Raw genomic sequence first — 23,354 nt, forward strand, 5'->3', positions numbered from 1 at the left:
AACAGTACTATATGGGCACAAATCTAAAGAAAAACAAATCCGGCTTCTATTGTAATAGTATTATTCTCCAGTATTTCATGGGTCTGCAGAAGCCAATAGTTTGATCTATGGAGGAGTATAGATCAACAAACTCAGTTTATCCTGAGTTTCAGCCCAGCCACCTAGTAGCTGTTGGTCTTTGGACAAATTTCTTGATGTAAGTGAGTTGTATAAACCACACATGCAAAAAAGGCAGAATAATATTCATTGCAAAAATTGTAGCAATTTTTCATCCCTCCTATATCCACGCCCATTGCCAGGTGCCTTTACAGATGTTCCCATTGAGATACAGAATCTGTTTTACAAAGCCTAACCCTGGCTGACTTTATTTGCTCAAGGCAGTAGAAACCTGTGAACTGACTGTGCTAGTTTAGGGAAGGGCTCAAACGGTCTTGAACACTTCTTTTTTCTTTTTAAAGTTTGGTAATGGCCGGGCACAGTGGCTCACGCCTGTAACCCTAGCACTTTGGGAAGCTGTGGCAGGTGGATCAGCTAAGGTCAGGAGTTCAAGACCAGCCTGGCCAACATGGTGAAACCCTGTCTCTAATAAAAATACAAAAATTAGCTGGGCGTGGTGGTGGGTGCCTGTAATCCCAGCTACTCAGGAGGCTGAGACAGGAGAATCGCTTGAGCCTGGGTGGGGGAGGTTGCAGTGAACCGACACGATGCCACTGCACTCCAGCCTGGGCAACAGAGCGAGATTCCGTGTCAAAAAAACAAAACAAAACAAACAAACAAAAAAACTTAGGCTGCTTCCTTAAAGCGCCAGAAGTCCGGAAGAACATAAAAGCCGAAGTTTTAAAATAATTGTTATTATGTACTTTTCCTTCGTTAATAGCCATATAGTATATTATTTATAGATGCGTATGACCTTGTACACAAAGTTAAAGGCAAATACCTTCTGGGGTGGGCCTGGCTCAGCTCTGGGAGGAAGCCCTGCCTGAAAAGGCTGCAGCCTAAGCTGTCACTCTTCCTTCATTCAGCCCAAGCTGTCACTCTTTCTTCATTCAACCCAGCATCTGATCATATCTTCTATCACTCAGGGCCTGAGGAGGCGGGGACTTAAACGTCATCCAATCAGGGATGAATGGCTAAGAGCCGTCCAATCAGGCCCGCAGGTAGAGCGGCCAGGGCGGCTTCCGGGATTTGGCGGGGGCTTTGCCTCTTGCTGTAGCGGGAACTTCTGGTCTCTGTGGACTAGTGACCTGCAAGTATTGGGAGATCGGCAGCTAAGACGTCAGGACCCCCTGGAAGCCTCGAAATGGTGAGAGTGCCGGTCCGACCTCCCGGGAGAGGGGAGGGGCTGGTTAGAACCGTTGGGAAGTGACTGGCGGGAATCAGGCCTCCCAGCAGTCAGCTCCACAATCTGCGCCCAGAGTTTTTGACTAGCTCAGCCTCAGTTCCCTTCAGCCATAAGATGGCGGTTGCGCGGACAGCCGGCCACCGGGGCGTCTTGTCTCTTGCTTGGGTAGTGACTGTGCCTTGGTCTCGAGCGCTCTCTGGGCAGCTCTGCACCCGCAGGGCGGCGTCTCTCCCAGATTGCGCAGGGATCACGGTGGGATCGTGAGGGGAGAAGCCTTTTAAAAATTTGTGGGAGTCGTCGCAAAAATATTGAAGAATTTAATCAAAGAGTTGTTAAAAAATTATAGAGCACCCCTATGGGTTGTAGTTTGTGGTCCATTGGAGCGGCTTGAAGAAAATACTTTTATACGGTGCATGATGAAAAAAAAACCCCAAATTCAGTAGTTAGGTACTGTTCCGTAGTGTCCTAATTTCCACCTTAGCCTACAAATTTCCTGGTTATGTAATCAGAGCTTAATTGGCTGTTTATAGTTGGATACGCCTGAATTTCATTTCCTCTAATTTAGTAATTTATAAAAAAATAAATAAATGCATTTGAGTTAGATTTTTTTTAAAAAGTAAGAATCCAGGGACTAGATTTCCACCTCAGTCTAATTCCATGTCACTTAACTATTTTCACACTCCGCAGAGGGCTGATCATGGCCTACGTACTTTTTCTTTTCTTTCCTTTTTTTCTTTTTTTTCTTTTTTTTTCTTTTTTTTTTTTTTTGAGACAAAGTCTCACTCTGTCGCCCAGGCTGGAGTGCCCTGGCCCAATCTCGGCTCACTGCAACCTCTGCCTGCCGGGTTCAAGCGATTCTCCCGCCTCAGCCTCCCGAGTAGCTGGGATTACAAGCACACGCCACCATGCCTGGCTAATTTTTGTATTTTTAGTAGAGACGGGACTGTGACCATGCTGGCCAGGCTGGTCTCGAACTCTTGACCTTGTGATTTGCCCGCCTCGGCCTCCCAAAGTGCTGGGATTACAGGTGTGAGCCACTGCGTCTGGCTGTGCCCTGCACTTTTTAGGTTTTTCAAGCAGGGTCTCAATTGTAACCCCCAGCCCTACTTTTCTCCAGCCTAACTCTGGCTTGAAGTAAAATACTAAATTACCAGCACCTTCTGACAATTTCAGACGCCAGCTTTTCCTCCCCAATTCGCATTCTTAACTTTGTGTGTGTGTGCACTTTTTTTTTTTTTTTTTTTTGAGACGGAGTCTTGCTCTATTGCCCAGGCTGATGGGCTGTGGCTCACTGCAACCTCCGCCTTCGGGTTCAAGCGATTTTCCTGCCTCAGCCTCCCAAGTAGCTGGGATTACAAGCATATACCACCATGCCTTGCTGATTTTTGTATTTTTAGTGGAGATGGGGTTTCTACGTGTTGGTCAGTCTGGTCTCAAACTCCCGACCTCAGGTGTTCCCCCATCCTAGGTCTCCCAATGTGCTGGGATAACAGGTATGAGCCACCACGCCCAGCCAGCCTATAATTTACTTTTTGGGAACAGTACTTTTTGGGAACAATATTTCAGCAGTGATGCTGTGTTCTTCTGGGTGTATCAGCACATCATAAAATTGTCCTACTGCTGTTGGTGTTCACTTGGATAAGAGCTCTCTGACAGATTGTTTTACTATATAGTTAATTATTTTTTCTTTGTTATTTTATTATTTTTCTTTTTTGAGGCAGGGTCTCACTCTGTCACCCAGGTTGGAATGCAGTGGTGCTATCTTGGCATACTGCAACCTCTGCCACCTAGGTTCAAGCCATTCTCCTGCCTCAGCCTCCCAAGTTGCTGGGACTACAGGCAACCACCACCATACCCAGCTAGTTTTTTTTTTTTTTTTTTTTAATCTCCTCATTATTAAGTATCTTTATGTAACTGATCTGTGTAAACTATCAAATTTAATCTGGCAGCTGCTCCTCTTTCTTAAGATTTCTTTGCATATATCTGTCCTTGGAAAATGAATACTTTCATCTTCCTTAATAGTCCAGAAAAACTGGGAAAAACACAGGTTCTTCCACATACTGGATGTTTGATAAAATATTCTTCTTAGGCCAAAATCATTGGCATTACTGGTGAGCTTGTTAGAAATTCAGAAACTCAGACTTTATTCCAGATTATCTGGAAGAAACAATCTCCATTACAAGATCTCCAGTTTATTGTACACATTAAAATTTGAGAGAGAGCTTCTAACTCAATATATATTTTTTTAGTCTCAAAAATACACAGAATTCATTCTCTATTATGGAAATATAGCACTCAAAAATGTATATGCCTGTGCTCATGTCCTTAATTTTATGCTTTATTATCCAGAAAATTATCATATATAAACTGATGTTGTGGATCTTATTGCACTCTTTTTTCAGAATTAGAGAATACATCAGAGAATATTTCTGCATTGAAAATTATTTTCAGCTGGGTATAGTGGCTCATGCCTGTAATCCCAGCACTTTGGGAGGCTGAGGCCAGTGGATCAGCTGAGGTCAGGGGTTTGAAACCAGCCTGGCCAATATGATGAAACCCGGTCTCTACTAAAAATACAAAAATTAACTGGGTATGGTGGCAAGTGTCTATAATCCCAGCTACTTGGGAGGCTGAGGCAGGAGAATCACTTGAACCCAGGAGGCAGAGGTCACAGTGATCCGAAATTGCACCATTGCCTCCAGTGCAAGACTCTGCCTTAAAAAAAAAGAAAAAAGCATTATTTAATTGGATGATTTCAGTCACTCCTGTAAGTCAGAACCTGTTCTCTTAAGTCTCTCTTTTCACCTTGAGTCAAATTAAAAATTCTGCCCTTGGCCACCTGGTAAATGTGTTTGTGTGTGTGTGTGTGTTTTTCAGGGACCACTGACATTCATGGATGTGGCCATAGAATTTTATCTGGAAGAGTGGCAATTCCTGGACACTGCACAGCAGAATTTATATAGGGATGTGATGTTAGAGAACTACAGAAACCTGGTCTTCCTGGGTGAGAATAACTTCAATACACAATTCCTAAGATACTCTTAAGTGTTTCTTTTTTTTTTCTTTTTTTTTTTTTTTTTTGGTAAAATGTTTTTTGGTAACTGATGCTTTACATAAATGAGTTTCACATCACTGTTTTTGAAGAAAATCTTGGGAATTTGTCAGTGTAGAGAAGGATTTCTTCAAGATAAACTTCTTGAAGTTTACCTTGATCTGAACTTTCCACATTCCTGAGCAGACCTGTATTTTCTACTCTATATTAGTGATAATTTCAAAATTTAGTGACATAAAATATTGTTGCCCACACCTTAAAATATAATTGTCACCACCAGCTTTTGATTCAGTGGTACTAGGTAGTGAAATTATTATTATTATTATTGTTGTTATTTTGAGAAGGAGTGTTGCTGTTGCCCAGGCTGGAGTATAATGGTATGATTTTGGCTCACTGCAACCTCTGCCTTACCAGTTCAAGAGATTCTCCAGCTTCAGCCTCCTAAATAGCTGGGACTACAGGCATGTGCCACCAAGCCCAGCTAATTTTTGTATTTTTAGTAGAGACGGAGTTTCACCATTTTGGGCAGGCTGGTCTTGAACTTCTGACCTCAAGTGATCCACTCTCCTCGGCCTCCCAAAGTGCTGGGATTACAGGCATAAGCCACTGTGCCTGGCCCATTTTCTAAATATTTAGAAATTATTCTTATAAATTAGAATTTTGGGGTTAATGTGCTAGAATAGGCTATTACGTTCTCTTTACTGGGGACATTATTTGAAGAATATGAGCAACATTCATGTTATTTATTTTTAATAAAACAGGTATTGCTGTCTCTAAGCCAGATTTAATCACCTGTCTGGAGCAAGGAAAAGAGCCCTGGAATATGAAGAGACATGAGATGGTGGCCAAACCCCCAGGTAGGTGAGAATGAACACAATGGACAACACAGATCAGAGGTCCAAAGATTAAGGAGAAAGCAGTCCTTGCAATAGAATTTGGGAAGCTGTGTTACAAAAAAAATAGTTTCAGGAAAGCCTGAGATTTAAAAAAATTTTACTCTCACATAAGGGCGTCTTCTGTCTTATGCTTTTTAATTCTCTAAGGATTCTACTTTCCCTTTTGTGATCTTCCTTGAAGTTTACAGTGACAGCCAAAGTCATCTTCGTGGCGTATAAAAGACTGCACAATCTACTTTTTAATATTTTCAGGTGAACCATAAATATCTGCATAATTTTATGAAACTGTATGTTAGGACGGGCAAATGTCTCACGCCTGTAAACCCAGCACTTTGGGAGACCAAGGTAAGTGGATCACCTGAGGTCAGGAGTTCAAGAACAGCCTGGCCAACATGGTGAAACCCCTTCTCTACTAAAAGTACAAAAATTTGCTGGGTGTGGTGGCACATACCTGTAATCCCAGCTACTCGGAAGGCTGAGGCAGGAGAATCACCTGAACCAAAGAAGCAGAGGTTGCAGTGAGCCAGTATCGTGCTATCACACTCCACCTTGGGTGAGAAGAGCGAAACTCCATCTCAAAAGTAAAAAACAAACAAACAAAAACTATGTTAAACAATGTTTTAAGTTCTCTTGTTTTTTCATGTTGGAAATATGGAGAGTAGTGATTTCTGTTCCATTTGTTTTTTGCTTTTCTGCATAATCCATCCTGTTTGTATTAGTATAATCTTGAAATTTAGTTTGGAATTATTAAGTATGACATCCTCCTGGTTTGTTCTTTTTTGTCAAGATTACTTTGGCTATTTAAAGTTTATTGAAATTTCATGTAAATTTTAGGATTGTATTTTACATTACTATGTAAAAGATACTACAGGACTTTTTTTTTTTTTGAGATGGAGTTTCGCTATTGTTGCCCAGGCTGAAGTACATTGGCCTGATCTCAGCTCACTGCAACCTCTGCCTCTGGGGTTCAAGCAATCCTCCTGCCTCAGCCTCCCGAGTAACTGGGATTACAGGCACGTGCCATCATGCCCAGCAAATTTTTATATTTTTAGTAGAGAAGGGGTTTTACCATGTTGGCGAGGCTAGTCTCGAACTCCTGACATCAGGTGATCTGCCCCCCTCAGCCTCCTGAAGTGCTGGGATTACAGGTGTGAGCCACTGAGCCCGGGGTTTTGTTTTCTTTGTTTTTTTTGAGATGTAATTTTGCTCTTGTCACCCAGACTGGAATGCAATGGCGTGATCTTGGCTCACTGCAACCTCCACCTCCTGAGTTCAAGTGATTCTCCTGTCTCAGCCTCCTCAGTAGCTGGGATTATAGGCATGTGCCACCACACCCAGCTAATTTTTGTATTTCTATAGATCAGGTTTCTCCATGTTGGTCAGGCTGGTCTGGAACTCTTGATCTCAGGTGATCCACCCACCTAGGCCTCCCAAAGTGCTGGGATTACAGGCGTGAGCCACCATGTCTTGCCAATCACATGTGTTTTGCAAATATTTTACCAATTTCTTTTGAAGAGAGAAGTTGTCACTCTTTTGAATTTTTTTTTTTTTTGATGTGAAGAAATTTTGAAGTGTTGTGTAAATTTTTCTTTTTTTTTTTTCTGTTGCTCATGCATTTAATGTCATATCTAAGAAAATGGTGCCAAGACTAATTTTATGTCCTTCCCCTATGTTTTTTCTAAGAGATTTGTTTTTTTTTATGTCTAGTATTTTATTAAAAAAAATATATATTTTATGTCTAGTATTTTATTGAAAAATATATATTTTTTACAAGACGTCTTATTCTGTTACCTAGGTTGGAGTGCAGTGGCATCATCTTGATGCACTCCAAACTCTGCCTTCCGGGTTCAAGTGATTCTCCTGCCTCAGCCTCCTGAGTAACTGGGATTACAGGTGCCTACGACCTTGCCCAGCTAATTTTTGTATTTTTAGTAGATACGGGCTTTCAACACATTGGCCAGGCTGGTCTCGAACTCCTGATCTCAGGTGGTCTTCCCACCTTGGCCTCCCAAAGTGTTGGGATTACAGGCGTGAACCATCGCTCCCGGTCCTAAAATACTTTTTGTATATAGTTCAAAGAAGGGATCCAGCTTTATCAGTAGATATCCAGTTTTAAGAATTATTATTTGAAGAGATTATTTTTTCTCTATTGTGTGCTCATGGCAACTTTGTGAAAAATCATTTGGTCATATACAGAAGGGTTTATTTCTGAGCTCTTTATTCTTTTTTTTTTTCTGTTGAACTATCTTTTTGTTAGTATCACATTGTTTTTGTGATTGTAGCTTTTAATATGTTTTGAAATCGGGAAGTATAATACCTGTTTTTCAGGGGATGTTTGGCTAGTTATAGTTCATAATCAAATTAAAAAATTTTAAACAACATTTTTGTTTAAAAAAAAAAACAACTATGCTATTAGGATTTTTATAAAGATATTAAATTTGTTCACCCCTGTAGGTTGTATTGACATCTTAACAAAATTAAAATTTTTGACCCTTGAGCAAGAATATGTTGAAGAGTGTGTTTTATTTTTATTTTATTTTTCTAACTTTTTTTTTGGAGACAGGGTCTTGCTATGTTGTGCAGGCTAGCTTCAACCTCCTGGACTCAAGCAATTCTCCTACCTTGGCCTCCAAAATTGTTAATATTATAGGCGTGAGCCACCACGCCTGGCCTGTGTGTTTTATTTTATATATTTTTGGATTTGCCTGTTTTACTTTCACTTTTAATTCCTAGTTTCATTCTGTTTTGGTCAGAAAACACACAGTGTATAATTTTGGTCTTCTTAAGTTTATTTGTTGTTGTTGTTTTGAGACAGAACCTCTCTCTGTCACCAAGGCTAAAGTGCAGGGACATGATTCTGACTCACTGCAACCTCAGCCTCCTGAGCTCAACTGATCCTTTCATCTCAGCCTCCTGAATAGCTGGGACTACAGACATGCCTGGCAAATTTTTTAAATTATTTGTAGAGATGGGGTCTCACTGTGTTACCCAAGCTGGTCTCAACCTTTTGGTCCCAACTGATCCTCCCACCTTGGTCTCCCAAGTTGTTGGGATTGTAGGTGTGAGCCACTGCACCTAGCTGGTATTTTTAAATGTGGTAGCACTTGTTATGTGTCCTAAAAGAAGACATCAGGTGCAGATAAAAATATTGTGGTTTTTTTTTTTTTTTTTTTTTTTGGAAACAGCCTCACTCTGTCACCCAGGCTGCAGAGCAATGGTGCAATCTTGGCTCATTGCAACCTCCATCTCCCAGGTTCAAGTGATTCTCATGCCTTAGTCTCTTAGACTCTTTATAGGTTCTTTTAAACAGTCTGGCAATCCTTTTGTTTTATTATGTTTTACTGTGACAGGAATTCTCTGTTCCTCAAATGAATTTATTTTAATGGTCAGAACCTGAAAAGAGTAACTACTGAAAACATTATGCACCTGATAAGAATCATTACTAGAGATTGGTACACTCCCCATCCAATTTTGATTAGAGAATGCCAAACAACCAGGTGCAGTTCCTCCTATGCACAGTGGTGAAAATTTATATCTAATGGACACGTTAAAAGGTGTTCCTTCATCTGGTTGAGCTGGAAATCTGTCATCATTAGGGACCGGCATGAATGCACTGCCATTAGTATAAATCTTCACTGAGGAATCCATCCATGAAACAGATCAAATAAGAGGGGGAAATGGTATATATGCCCAGTAGGTGTAATTTTGAGTGGCTGCAGCCTCGGATATGCTTACCACTGCAGTAACTACCAGAATGGCAGCCAAGATAATATTACTCATAGTTTTTGGAATCCCTTTGTCCTTCAGGTGTCTCTCAACCACTTTGGACATTACTTTTATCTGACCCCACGTCAGTGGGGTGGAATTTTTAGTATTGGGGAGTTATAGGCGAGGCTGTGATGTGAAGTTGGGATTATAAATTTTATTAGTCAGGTGACGAGCCTTGCGCTTCGATTTCTGATGGCTTTTCACCTTTTGTTTCTGATGGTTCTTCAGGGCTGGAGCCATGGTACAATTTCAGTGGATGGGAGGGAACCCAAACAGGTTGTTGTTCCTTTCCTGGGGAGACACAAGCGAAACCCCTACCCCATGTTATTACAGTGCCTAATTCCCATTTATTAGTTTTTGTGTCCTTCCATCATACTCACTTGCCTTTTTGTGGGTCAAATTTATTACTACTAAAGTGTTGTTCTGCTGCTGTAAAAGGTTGGTTCTTAGCCAAGTTTAAAAAATTTAATGTGAATAGAGCTAAATTTATCTGAGCATGGGGAGTACTGGCATCCCCTTTCTTTTTATTATCTTGTTTGCGAAGCTGGTCTTTGAGAGATTTATTAGCTCATTCCACTAGTGCCTGTCCTTGAGAATTATAGGGAATTCCAGTAATGTGAGTAATGCCGCATGCTTGAGTGAAGTTTTTAAAGGCAATGCTGGTACAGCCAGGACCATTATCAGTTTTAAGCTTAGTGGGGCAGCCCATAACTGAGAAACAGGAAAGAATGTGTCATTTAACATGAGCAGTACTTTCTCCTGTTTGGCACGTGGCCCAGATGAAATGGGAAAAGGTGTCAACTGTTACATGTATGAAAGAAAGTCTCCCAAAAGCTGGCAAGTGGGTTACGTCCATGTGCCATAGTGCGTTGGGGGAAAGGCCTCGAGGAGTAACTCCCGAAGGAAGTGGCTGTAAAATTAACACTTGGCAAGAGGAATAGTGCCATACTATGGTTTTTGCCTGTTCACGTGAGGGGGAACTTGCTTCTGAGTCCTGCAGCATTGGCATGAGTTAGGCCTTGAAAATTTTGCATGTCCGTGAAAATGGATGTGACTAAAGCATCAGCTCTGGCATTTACAGCTGAAAGAGGTCCTGGAAGAGATGTATAGGCTCGAATATGAGTAATGTTAAAGGGGGCAGAGCACGTTCTGATTATTGTCTGAAATCTTTAAAAAAGTGAAAGTAAACTTTCATCAGGCAAAAACTTAACGCCATTTCTATGTTGCGTGCAACATGCATGATGTATGCAGAATCGGAAACAATGTTGACAGGCCCAGGAAAATCCTCAAGGACAGCCATAACAATGATAAGTTTAGCTTGCTGTACAGAAATAGGTCCTGTGTTAAGAACGTGTTCCGTGTTCCTGTGGCCCTGTGTACGCAGCACAGCCATTAGAGAAAGCGTCAGTAAAAACAGTAACGACTCCAGTTAATATGTTAGGTAAAATCCAGGAAGTGAGTTTCAGGAACTGGAACAATTTTACATTACTGTAATGATTATCAGTTATATCAGGGAAACTGGCCAAATTTACTTGCCAAGTAACACAATTTGTAAAAGCTTGTTGGACTTGTTGACGGTTTAAGGGAACAATAATTTTTTGAGATTCCTGTCCCAAAAGTCATAACAGACAGGAGCAGGCTTGTCCAATAAGGGTAGAAATTTGGTCAAGGTAAATAGTAAGTGTCCTTAGAGAGCTATGGGGAAGAAAACACCATTCAATTAAATCGTGTTCCTGAATGATAAATCCTGTTGGAGAGTGTTCAGTGGGAAAAATTAAAGTAGTAAAAGGTAATTTCGGATTGAATCTGGTGACCTGAGATGTTGAACTGTTTGTTCAATGAACCGTAATTCAGACTCAGCCTCAGGTATGAGAAACCTTTTACCGTGTAAATCTGGATATCCACGTAATGTGGCAAAAAGGTTAAACATAGCATATGTAGGGATGTCCAAAGAAGAGCAAATCCAATTAATATCCCCAAGTAATTTTTGAAAGTCATTTAAGGTTTTTAAGGAGTCTCTCTGAAGCTAAACTTTTTGTGGTTTAATCACCTTGTCTTCCAACTGCATGCCCAAATATTGAAAAGGAGAAGAAGTTTGAATTTTTTTCTGGTGCGATAGTCAAATCTGCTTCTGAAATGACCTGCTGAATGACAGAAAAGCAGGAAATCAAAACAACACACAGAGGCCGTGCAGAGGATATCGTCTATATAGTGAATGATGTAACATTGGGGAAACTGATCCCTGACAGGTTGAAGCACGTGCCCCACAAAATACTGACAAATAGTGGGACCATTAAGCATGCCCTGTCATAGGACTTTCCAATGGTAGCGTGCAGCTGGAGCAACATTGTTGAGGGAAGGGACAATAAAAGCAAATTTTTCAAAGTCCTGAGAGGCCAGTGGAATGTTAAAAAAGCAATCTTTAAGATCTATGATAGGCCGGGCGCGGTGGCTCAAGCCTGTAATCCCAGCACTTTGGGAGGCCGAGGCGGGCGGATCACGAGGTCAGGAGATCGAGACCATCCTGGCTAACAGGGTGAAACCCCGTCTCTACTAAAAAATACAAAAAACTAGCCGGGCGAGGTGGCGGGCGCCTGTAGTCCCAGCTACTCGGGAGGCTGAGGCAGGAGAATGACCGGAACCCGGGAGGCGGAGCTTGCAGTGAGCTGAGATCCGGCCACTGCACTCCAGCCTGGGCGACAGAGCGAGACTCCGTCTCAAAAAAAAAAAAAAAAAAAAAAAAACAGATCTATGATAATTAGAGGCCAGTACTCAGGGAGCATAGAGGGGGAGGTTAAGCCAGGTTGTAAAGTCCCCATAGGTTGAAGTACAGCATTAACTGCCCTGAGATCAGTGAGCATTCTCCATTTAACAGACTTCTTTTGGATAACAAAGATAGGTGAATTCCATGGAGAGAAAGATTCCTCAGTGTGACCCAATTCTAACTGTTCTGTGACTGAATTATGAAGAACCTCTAGCCTACTTTTTGGGAGCAGCCACTGATCTACCCAAACCGGTTTCTGAGTTTTCCAAGTTAAAGGGATGGGATCTGGAGACTTGACAGTAACCACTTCTAAAAAGAATAACCAAGCCCTTTGAGTCGAATTTATAGGAAGGTTGAATAGCCTCAGTAATACCTTGAGCCAATTTTCCCAGACAAGTGCCTTGAACAAATCCCATTTTTGTCATAATGTTTTACTTTGCTCACTGTAGGTAGCGTGCATAAATGAAATTTGTGCACCCCATTGTAAAAGATCTCTTCTCCAGAGATTAACTGGAATAGATGTAATTAGAGGGCAAATGGTACCAGTCTGTCCCTCCGGGCCAGCAAAATGTAAAATAGTGGAACTTTCATAAACCTCAGTGGCCTGACCAACTCCCACCAATCCGGTGGATGCACATTCTTCAGTGACAAGGCCATTGATGTAAAGCAATAATAGAGACATCAGCACCTGTGTCAATCATGCCCACGAATCTCTTTCCCTGTATATGTATAGAACAAACAGGTCAGGTGTCAGAAATTTTGTTAGCGCAGTATGCCACTTTACCCTAATGATCCATACTCCCCAAACCTCAGTTCTTTTATGAGAACTGGATCCGAGTGGAATGTATGGCAGAAGAAGAAGTTGAGCAATTTGATCTCCTGCCAAACCTTGCCAAGGAACTGCAGAACTAATGATAGTGTATTTACCCAGAGTAATCAGCGTCAATTACACCAGTATGTACCTGAACACCTTTTAAATTTAAGCTTGAGTGACCAAGCAATAAACCAATAGAGCCAGGTGGCAAGGGCCCAAAAACACCCGGGGAACAGCGATTGGTGACTCTTCAGGCAAAAGGAAAATGTCCCTAATATAGCAGAGATCTACTGCAGCAGATCCTATAGTGGCGGGGGACAAGCATTGAACCGAGATCCTTGTTGGGGTTGTGACATCTGTGCTTGTGGGACAAATGGTTGTAGTGGAAACTGTGGTTGGATTGATTGGTTGGGCTGGGAATGCACCCATCTGGCTGGAAGGCCAAGGCTGGGAGTTGGGGAATGCCCCATTGTTTGGAAAGGCCTGGGGCTGACCCCTCTTCCCGTTTCCCTGGTTTTGAAGTGGCTGTAAAGGGTTGCCATCAATGTCGAATTTCGAGTGGCAGTGAGCTGCCCAGTGATTGCCTTTATGGCATCTTGGGCATGGTGTGAATGGTGGGACTTGCTGTTGTATGGCCTTTTGGGGTTGGTGTTGTACAGGGTGGTGGTCTGAATGCCGAGGACATTTTTTTCTGGTATGTCCAGATTGGCCACAGTGAAAACAATTACCAGGAAATTGTCCAGGCATTCTAATGCTGGCCATAGCCTGAACCATGGCCATAGCAGTATGTAAAGTTCCGCCAACACACTCACATGCTTTAATATTAGATGTGATTAAATCACTTCCTGGTGGGATTTTACCTTTTACAGAACGAACAGCAGCCTGACAGTCTGGATTTGCTTGTTAATAAGCCATGAGTTCCACAACCAAACATTGGCCATTTCCATCAGGAATAGCCTTTTCTACTGCATCCTGAAGACAGGCAATGAAGTTAGGGTATGGTTCATTTTGCATTTATCTAACGATTGTAAAGGATGGACATCTAGTGCCATCATCCTGAATCTTATCCCAAGTATCCAGGCAGCATTTTCAGAGTTGCTCAATGACTTCACCATTCAATATAGTTTGGTTTCTAATTGCAGCCCACTACCCCATTCCCAGTAACTGGTCAGCTGTGCATTGACGGGAGGATTAGAGCCCTGATTAAGGCGGACTCGATCCTGGACAGCATCAACCCACTATGTCCTAAATTGTAAATATTGAGATTTAGATAAGACAGATTTTGCTAGAATTTCCCAGTCATAAGGCACCAAACGTTTATCTTCCTCTAAGGATTTTAAGGTGGAACAGACGAACGGGGAATTAGTACCATATTGTTTAACCGATTCTGAAATCTTTAAGGAATTTGAAAGAAAAACTTTCCCAAGTAGCAGGTCATAAGTGGACCCCACCAGGGTGTAAAGGATCAGGTTGCACCACAGCCCGAACAGCAGGTATGGCAGGAACTGGCTGTGCTGCAACAGCGGGCCCTTGTTGCACCAGCTGAGGAGCCTGATCATTGAGCTGCGGGTGTGGAGGAGCAGCGGGGATCAGCCGCCTGCTGACCTTGGTCAGTGGGCTGTGACTGATCCTGCGCAGCTGGAGCAGGGGCGGCTGGAACAGGAGTGGCTGGAACGGGGCAGCAGGTATAGGAGATTGTAGAATAACAGGAAACTGCCATGCCTTGGGATCCCCATCTTCCCTTGCCTGAGAAATGACCCTCATAAGAGGGGTGTCATTCTCAGGAATGTATGTAACCTGTTGCGTACGGGTAGCAACAGCAGTTGTGACTGGACCAGAAGCAGAAAAGAAATTGGAGTTTTGAATAGAGAAGAAGTTGAGAGGCTTTAAGCCAAGCTGATGCACGGTCGCCTGCTTTACAGGTCTTTCAGGGGCCTGAACTTCAGGCTGTTGCGTGGACTGCAGGACCTGAATTCCAGACTGGTGCACGGACTGCAGGTCAGGCTTCTGTGGAGCCTGATGCATAGGAGGAAAGGCAGATATAGTGTTGAGGGCCTCATTACCAGGCCGAACAGGGATAGAGTTGAGAGCCTTATAACCAGGCAAAACAGATGGATGGTTGAGAGCCCTACAGCAGGACTGAGACAGTACAGGAGGTTCCAGCTGCAATGGCTGCTGACAGTACATTTCAGAGGGATTTTTTGGATCTAAGGTAAGGAGATCTTTCATAAGGTCCTCATAAAGCAATATTGGGGGCGTGGTAGGCAGAGTAGGCTGTAGTGTATTTGGTGGTGCCAAAGGAATATCAGAGTGGAGGTCCATTTCTAAAATGACAGCCTCAAGTTGTGCGGTGTCCTCTGGAAAGAGAGTACTGAGGATTTCCTCAACCTCTTTGGAGGTGAGGAAAGGTAGAGTACCCTCCATTCCTTCCTCCTGTGGCTGCAATGATTCTAAGATGGAGTGAACCGAGGACCAAACTGTCCAAATGGCCGGCAGGATAACATGTCCCCTTCTATGAGCGATTTTAAACTGTCAGCCCACCTCTTCCCAATCTTTAAGTTCTAGAGTTCCCTCAGTTGGAAACCAAGGGCAAATGAGATCGACGACCTCAAGGAGTTCAATTAGCTTGTCAGAGGAAACTGAAATTCCTCCTTCTTTAAGGAGCGTTTTTATGAAGTTTAAATAGGCCGAGTACTTAGTACTGGCTTGTCCCATGGTGTCCCCGAAATACTCTGAGTGCCCAAGCTTACCACCAAGCTTAATGACTGCAATCCTCAGCAATCTGTCATTGAAAGTCCTCCGCTGGGTCCCACACTTAAAGCGCAACTTCACACAGTGAATCCACGTTGGAGCACCAGATGTAGGGTCCAGCCCTACAGGGCTTTGCGAGTGTTCTCCCCGTGTGCAGAGATGATAGATTGTAAGAAATAAAGACACAAGGCAAAGAGATAAAGAGAAAACAGCTGGGCCTGGGGGACCACTACCACCAAGACACGGAGATCGGCAGTGGCCCCAAATGGCTGGGCACACTGATATTTGTTGCATACAAGACAAGGGGGCAGGGTAAGGAGGGTGAGCCGTCCAGGTGATTGATAAGGTCAAGCAAGTCACATGATCATGGGACAGGGGGCCCTTCCCTTTTAGGTCACCAAAGTAGAGAGGGAAGGCAGCATACGTCAGTGTTTTCTTTTATGCAGTTATAAGAAAGATCAAAGACTTTAAGACTTTCACTATTTCTTCTACTGCTGTCTACTAAGAACTTCAGAGAGGAACCAGGAGTATGGGAGGAGCATGGAAGTGGACAAGGAGCATGACCATTGAAGCACAGCACCATAGAGAGGGGTTTATGCCTCCGGATGACTACGGGCAGACCTGGATAATATCCAGCCTCCCACAAGAAGCTGGTGGAGCAGAGTGTTCCCTGACTCCTCCAAGGAAAGGAGATTCCCTTTCACCGTCTGCTAAGTAGGGGTTCCCAGGCACTGGCATTACCGCTTGACGAAGGGGCCCTCAAGCAGCCCTTATGCGGGCATGTTCACCTCTTGCCTTCTAGGTCACTTCTCTCAATGTCCCTTAAGCACCTGACCCTATACCCGCAGGTTATTCCTTAGTTATATTAGTAATACGACAAAGAGTAGTATTAAAAGCTAATTATTAATAATGTTTATACTAATGATTAATAATGTCCATGATCATCTCTATATCTAATTTGTATAACTATTCTTCTAATTATTTTCTTAATTATACTGCAACAGTTTGTGCATTCAGTCTCTTGCCTCGACACCTGGGTAATCCTTCACCTACACTTCTTTTAGAAATAAATGTTTTATAGTGCCTTCAGGTTTTCTCTTTTATTACTAATATTTTATCTTGTTTTATTTTTATAACAGAAAGGGGGATATTAAAATATCCTACTGTAGTTATATTGCTATGTGTTTATTTCTGTTAATATTTGCTTTATATATTTGAAAGCCAAATGTGAGATACACACACAAGCGCGCACACACACACACACACAAATTTGTTATGTTTCCAGTAAATGAATCTATTCTTGTTTAATTTCCTTCTTTGTCTCCTTGTAGATTTGACTTAGAATACATTTTTTAAAATATGACAGTTTTTGACTTATAGCTCATGTGATAATATTTTTTGATCTCTTCTGCTCTCATTTAGTTAATATCTACATAGAATGTTTATGTCCATCTTGCCACTTTCAGTCTTTTTTTGTCATTAGATCTCAGCTGACACTTGCATGAAAACAAGTTGGATTTTGGTTTTTAAAATTTTTTAGTAAATCCTTTTATTGCAAATATGTCCCTTGATTGGAAGGTTAATTGTATATATATGTATTTAAATAATTTTTCTGAAACAGAAAATCTTAATAATTTTTTGTTTTATTTGATTCTTGTATTTTTGCCCCTCATTTTCTCTCTTTCTTTCCTCTTTTGTGTCCGTTTCATCTTTGTGTTAATGTGCTTTTACTTATTCTGTTTTGTGTATCTAAACATATATTCTTTGTGTTACCTTGGGGTTACACAAAACTTCTAAAAGATATAAGGATATATTTTAATCTAGTAAAAAATGAACTTTAGTTGAATACAAAAATTCTTCCTCAATTTTTTATTTCTATGTTCCCTAGAATTTTTAAAAATTTTGTAGAATAATTTACAATGTTTTTTGCACGATTATAATAATGGTAAGATGTTCATTTTTGTGAATGTGCAGAAAATAATGTATTTGTATATGATTATGTGTTATTTTCTTTTTTTTTTTTTTTTTTTTTTTTTGAGACGGAGTCTTGCTCTGTCGCCCAGGCTGGAGTGCAGTGGCTGGATCTCGGCTCACTGCAAGCACTGCCTCCCGGGTTCACGCCATTCTCCTGCCTCAGCTTCCCGAGTAGCTGGGACTACAGGCACCCGCCACCTCGCCCGGCTAGTTTTTTGTATTTTTTAGTAGAGACGGGGTTTCACCGTGTTAGCCAGGATGATCTCGATCTCCTGACCTCGTGATCCACCCGTCTCGGCCTCCCAAAGTGCTGGGATTACAGGCTTGAGCCACCGCGCCCGGCGTTATTTTCTTTTTCTTTTTTTCTTTTTTTTTTTGAGATGGACTCTCGTTCTGTCACCTAGGATGGAGTACAGTGGTACAGTCTTGGCTCACTGCAACCTCTGCCTCCCTGGTTCAAGTGATTCTTCTTCCTCATCCTCCTGAGTAGTTGGGATTATAGGTGTACATCACCACACCTGGCTAATTTTTGTATTTTTAGTGGAGACGGAGTTTTGCCATGTTGGCCAGGCTGGTCTTGAACTTCTGACCTCAGGTAATCTGTCTTGGCCTCCCAAAGTGCTGGGATTACAGGTGTGAGTTATCACACCTGGCCTGTGTTATTTTCTTGATTCATGTTGTTTTCAGTGGAAGAAACTGCTTTCGATGTCGTTTATACATAGGGCACATGCAGTGCCAATATACTTTTCAGAATTTGATTACTTTGGAAGGTTGTTTCTTTTGTTTTTGTCAGGAATGATTTACTGATGGTATTATTCTCAGTTGATAGCTAGTTTTTCAGGACTTTGACTATATCACATAGTTTTCTTCTGACCTGCAAAATTTTTTTGACAATTCACCAGTTGTCTGAAAGACTATGCTTGTAAGTGATACAGGACTTTTTTCTTGTAGTCTTCAAGATTCTCTTGTCTATGACTTTTAAAAATGTGCTTATATATGTGTTTGCTATAAATATCTTTGTGTGTATCCTAGTTTGTTTGTTGAGCTTCTTCATTTTTAGTTTTTTTCTTACTTTTAGAATTTTTTAGTTGTAACTTCTCTTTTTCTCTTTTTCTTTCTTTCTTTCTTTCCTTCCTTCCTTCCCTCCCTCCTTCCTTCCCTCCCTCCTTCCTTCCTTCCTTCCTTCTTTCCTTCCTTCCTTTCTTTCTTTATTTCTTCTTTCTTTCTTTCTTTCTTCTCCCTTTCTTCTCCCTTCCCTCTCCCTTCCCTCTCCCTTCCCTCTCCATTTCCTCTCCCTTCCCTCTCCACTCCACTCCACTCCATTCCACTCTACTCCACTCCACTCCACTCCCCTCCCTACCCCTCCCCTCCCCTCCCCTCCCCTCCCCTTTCTTTTTTTGAGATGGAGTCTCGCTCTGTTGCCCAGGCTGGAGTGCAGTGGCACGATCTTGTCTCACTGCAACTTCCGCCTCCCGGTTTCAAGCAGTTCTCTGCCTCAGCCTCCCGAGTAGCTGGGATTACAGGTGCCTGCCACCATGCCTGGCTAATTTTTGTATTTTTAGTAGAGATGGGGTTTCACCATCTTGGCCAGGCTGGTGTTGAATAAGGCTAGGCTGACCTTGTGATCCACTCGCCTTGGTCTCCCAAAGTGCTGAGATTATAGGCATGAGCCGCCACACCCAGCCTTTAGTTATAATTTCTTTTTGTATTTTTTACCTCCACAATTTGTGTTTTTTTTGATATTTTAATACTTTTGTTAACTTCATTTTTCTGTTTTTCTATGGTTGTCTGTGTTTTTATTTCACTGAGTATTCCATTTATTTTCAATTTTTAAAATTAATATATACATCTTTTTATAATTTCTTTCTGAAAATTTTATAATATTCTTGATGGGACTGTAGTGACCTATTTTGTATACATTGTAATCTTCGAGATTTGGACACTAATAAAAGCTACCTGTCACAATATTTATAGTGTAGCTTTGTTCTGGCATAGTCTGAAAACAGTTGTCTTGGTTAGTGATTCTGGGAGTCTGTCAAACAGGTTCTTACGACGTGTCTTCCCTGAATTTAGTGTTTACTTTCTAGTTAAAGCAGTTTATTCATGTTTCTTCTCTATAGTCATCACTTGCTACACCTGTTCTCTGTCTGCGGCACTGCAGTCTCTCTACTGCTGTAACATTTACCTTTAGTCTCAGTAGACTCAAATTGTCATTCCAAAGTATATGACCAGTTCTTTTAGTACTTTATGTCATTGAAGACAGAAAAAAGTGTCTGGAAAAGCCCCTAGAAGACAGAAATAAAGATGTATGTGCCAGTATTTTACTTGTCTTTTAAACAAGAATTCAGGAGCTTACAATTTACTTGTAAAGGCTCTTTGCTATATTGTGGACCTGGAAGAGCTGTTTGGGGTAAATACAACAAACTTTTCATCATATGAGGCTCTTTGCATTGTGCTTACCTGGGGCACTGCACATACTTAACCCATTTGTAAATTTTCCACAAATGTATTTTGGTCTGTATGTTTTTGTTACATTTATATGTCTATGAAGTAATTATGGCTTGTGGCATTTTGCCATGCCATCTTGCTTATGTAGTTTGTATAATTTTATAGCTTAGAGTTGTTAAGGATATCCATCTGAGTCCAGTAAGTGAAGCAATTTGTTGTTGTTGTTGTTGTTTTTCCAGTTGTGTGTTCTCATTTTGCCCAAGACCTATGGCCAGAGCAGGGCATAAAAGATTCTTTCCAAAAAGTAATACTGAAAAGATATGGAAAATATGAACATGACAATTTACAATTAAGGAAAGGCTGTGAAAGTGTGGATGAGTGTAAGATGCGCCAGCGAGGTTATGATGAACTTAACCAATGTTTGATAACAACCCCGAGCAAAATATTTCAGCAAAATATTATCAAAATAATTGATAATTATGTGAAAGTCTTTCATAAATTTTCAAGTTCAAATAGCCATAAGATAAGACATAGTGGAAATAATTCTTTCAAATGTAAAGAATGTGGCAAATTATTTAGCATGCTTTCACACCTAACTCAACATGAAAGACATCATACTAGTGTGAATTGTTACAAATGTGAAGAATGTGGCAAAGCCTGCAACTGGTCCTCAGCCCTTATTCGACATAAGATAATTCATACTGGAGAGAAACCCTACAAATGTGAAGAATGTGGCAAAACCTTTACTGTGTCCTCAAGCCTTATTCAACATAAGAGAATTCATACTGGAGAGAAACCCTACAAATGTAAACAATGTGGGAACGCCTTTACCGGGTCCTCATACTTTGCTACACATAAGACACTTCATACTGGAGAGAAACCCTACAAATGTGAAGAATGTGGCAAAGCCTTCAGCCAGTCCTCACACGTTGCTAGACATAAGGTAATTCACACTGGAGAGAAACCCTACAAATGTAAAGAATGTGGCAAAGCCTTCAGCCAGTCCTCACACCTTACTAGACATAAGGTAATTCACACTGGAGAGAAACCCTACAAATGTAAAGAATGTGACAAAACTTTTAACCTCTCTGGACACCTTACTATACATAAGAGAATTCATACTGGAGAGAAACCCTACAAATGTGAAGAATGTGGCAAAGCCTGCAACTGGTCCTCAGCCCTTATTCGACATAAGAGAATTCATACTGGAGAGAAACCCTACAAATGTGAAGAATGTGGCAAAACCTTTACTGTGTCCTCAAGCCTTATTCAACATAAAAGAATTCATACTGGAGAGAAACCCTACAAATGTAAACAATGTGACAAAACTTTTAACCTCTCTGGACACCTTACTATACATAAGAGAATTCATACTGGAGAGAAACCCTACAAATGTGAAGAATGTGGCAAAGCCTTCAGCCAGTCCTCACACCTTACTAGACATAAGGTAATTCACACTGGAGAGAAACCCTACAAATGTAAAGAATGTGACAAAACTTTTAACCTCTCTGGACACCTTACTATACATAAGAGAATTCATACTGGAGAGAAACCCTACAAATGTGAAGAATGTGGCAAAGCCTTTAACCAATCCTCAGCTCTTAATACACATAAGATAATTCATACTGGAGAAAGACCTTAAAATGTAAACCATGTGGCAAAGAATTTAGCCAATCCTCAACCCTTCCTAACATATGATAATTCATACTAAAAGGAAACCCTACAAATATGAAGAATGTGGCAAAGCTTTTAACTAGTATTCAACCCTTAGTAAACATAAGATAATTCATACTAGAGAAAAACCCTACAAATGTGAAGAATGTGGCAAAGACTTTAACAAGTCCTTAATTTTTAACAGATATAATCTAATTCATACTAAAGAGGTACCATAAAGCTTAAAGATGTGACAATGCTTTTTACCAAATTTCAAACTTTTCTTAATATAAATAATGCTGGTGAGAACTCCTAGAAATATGTTGTCTCACTTGATCGTAGGTAAGATACTTTATACTGGAGGCAACTCCTACAAGTGTGAAGAATGTGTCAAAACTTTTGACACCTTCTTAATGCTCACACCTAAAGTGTGATAAGCAAACTCTCTGGTTTGCTAAATGCTCACACTTTTGCTCACACCTTAATGTACAGAAATAATTTATATTTGAGACAAAGTATACAAATATACAGAATGTGACAAAGCTATTAATATCTGCTCACATCTTAACATCAGAGAGTTAATACAAGCATTAAAGGTGCAATTATTGTCAAAAGATCTTTCAGAAAATATAAACCTTGGCCGGGCGCGGTGGCTCAAGCCTGTAATCCCAGCACTTTGGGAGGCCGAGACGGGCGGATCACGAGGTCAGGAGATCGAGACCATCCTGGCTAACACAGTGAAACCCCATCTCTACTAAAAATACAAAAAAAAAAACTAGCCGGGCGAGGTGGCGGGCGCCTGTAGTCCCAGCTACTCCGGAGGCTGAGGCAGGAGAATGGCGTAAACCCGGGAGGCAGAGCTTGCAGTGAGCCGAGATCTGGTCACTGCACTCCAGTCCGGGCTACAGAGCAAGACTCCGTCTCAAAAAAAAAAAAAAAAAAAAAAAAAAGAAAATATAAACCTTTAAAGTGTATTAAATTAATTTCTGTAAATTCTTATGGCTTACAGCTCAGAATCTCTTCATGAAAATCCTGTTTTTACTTTTCTGGTACTCAGATGCGTGATTTTCTTGATTCTTATTTCTTTTTGTTTTATAGTTTATAAAATATTTGTTATGTTAGCTGGTCAGTTATTATAGGAATTTTTTTATGAAATTTAGTAGTACACACAAAATAATTTTCAAATGTAATTCCGTTAGTGTATTAAGTTTTATTTAGTTAGAACATTCCATTTTGTTCTTTTAAGGGCAGAAAGTTATATAAGCCTACTTTTTTTTTTTTTTTTGGAGGTGGAGTTTCACTACTGTCACCCAGGCTAGAGTGCAATGGCACAATCTCAGCTCACTGCAACCTCCACCTCCTGAGTTTGAGTGATTCTCCTGCTTCAGCCTCCTAAGTACATGGGATTACAGGCATCTGCTACCACACCCAGCTAATTTTTTGTAATTTTAGTAGAGATAAGGTTTCACTGTGTTGGCCAGGCTGGTCTCAAACTCCTGACCTCAAGTGATCCACATACCTTGGCCTCCCAAAGTTCTGAGATTACAGATGTGAGTCACCGCATCCAGCGAAGCCTACTTTTATTTAATTACTGTGTTTTTAAAAAATTTTTACAATTGACATAAGTGAATTTATTTATCGAGTCAATTTGTTCAGGTAAATGCTAGGGAAGTTTCATAAGCATGAGGATGTTTTTATATATGAATGTATCAACCATGACAGTGCTTGCTGTGTAACAGATGCTCCATAATAAGGCAGAAATATTTGTGCTGAAATTAGTTTGTAACTTTGAGTCAGATATAGAAAATATCAGCTGAGTGTGGTGGCTCACACCTGTAATCCCAATACTTTGGGAGGCTGAAGTGGGTAGATCACCTGAGGTCAGGAGTTCA

General features: G+C 41.1%; 2 protein-coding genes across 4 annotated transcripts; one reads left to right on the forward strand and one right to left on the reverse strand.

Annotated features, from left to right (window-relative positions):
- The window catches only part of LOC103234280 (zinc finger protein 257), a 190,295-nt gene that overhangs the window by 55,345 nt on the left and 111,596 nt on the right, over positions 1-23,354 (reverse strand).
- On the forward strand, positions 1,286-21,566 carry LOC103234314 (uncharacterized). Of its 4 annotated transcripts, none has more exons than XM_073016729.1 (4): positions 1,286-1,303; positions 4,220-4,346; positions 5,156-5,251; positions 20,049-21,451. In XM_073016729.1, the coding sequence occupies exons 1-4, from the start codon at positions 1,301-1,303 to the stop codon at positions 21,449-21,451; spliced, it is 1,629 nt and encodes a 542-aa protein (XP_072872830.1). In that variant the 5' UTR covers positions 1,286-1,300. The 4 variants fall into 4 exon arrangements, with proteins under 4 accessions (XP_072872830.1, XP_072872831.1, XP_072872828.1 ...); XM_073016727.1 differs by lacking the exon at positions 1,286-1,303 and adding an exon at positions 21,524-21,566 and having other exon boundaries at positions 4,235-4,346; positions 20,049-21,441; XM_073016728.1 differs by lacking the exon at positions 1,286-1,303 and adding an exon at positions 21,473-21,520 and having other exon boundaries at positions 4,235-4,346; positions 20,049-21,406.

This window comes from Chlorocebus sabaeus, chromosome 6 (genome assembly GCF_047675955.1).
Source record: "Chlorocebus sabaeus isolate Y175 chromosome 6, mChlSab1.0.hap1, whole genome shotgun sequence".
NCBI classification, from domain to species: domain Eukaryota; kingdom Metazoa; phylum Chordata; class Mammalia; order Primates; family Cercopithecidae; genus Chlorocebus; species Chlorocebus sabaeus.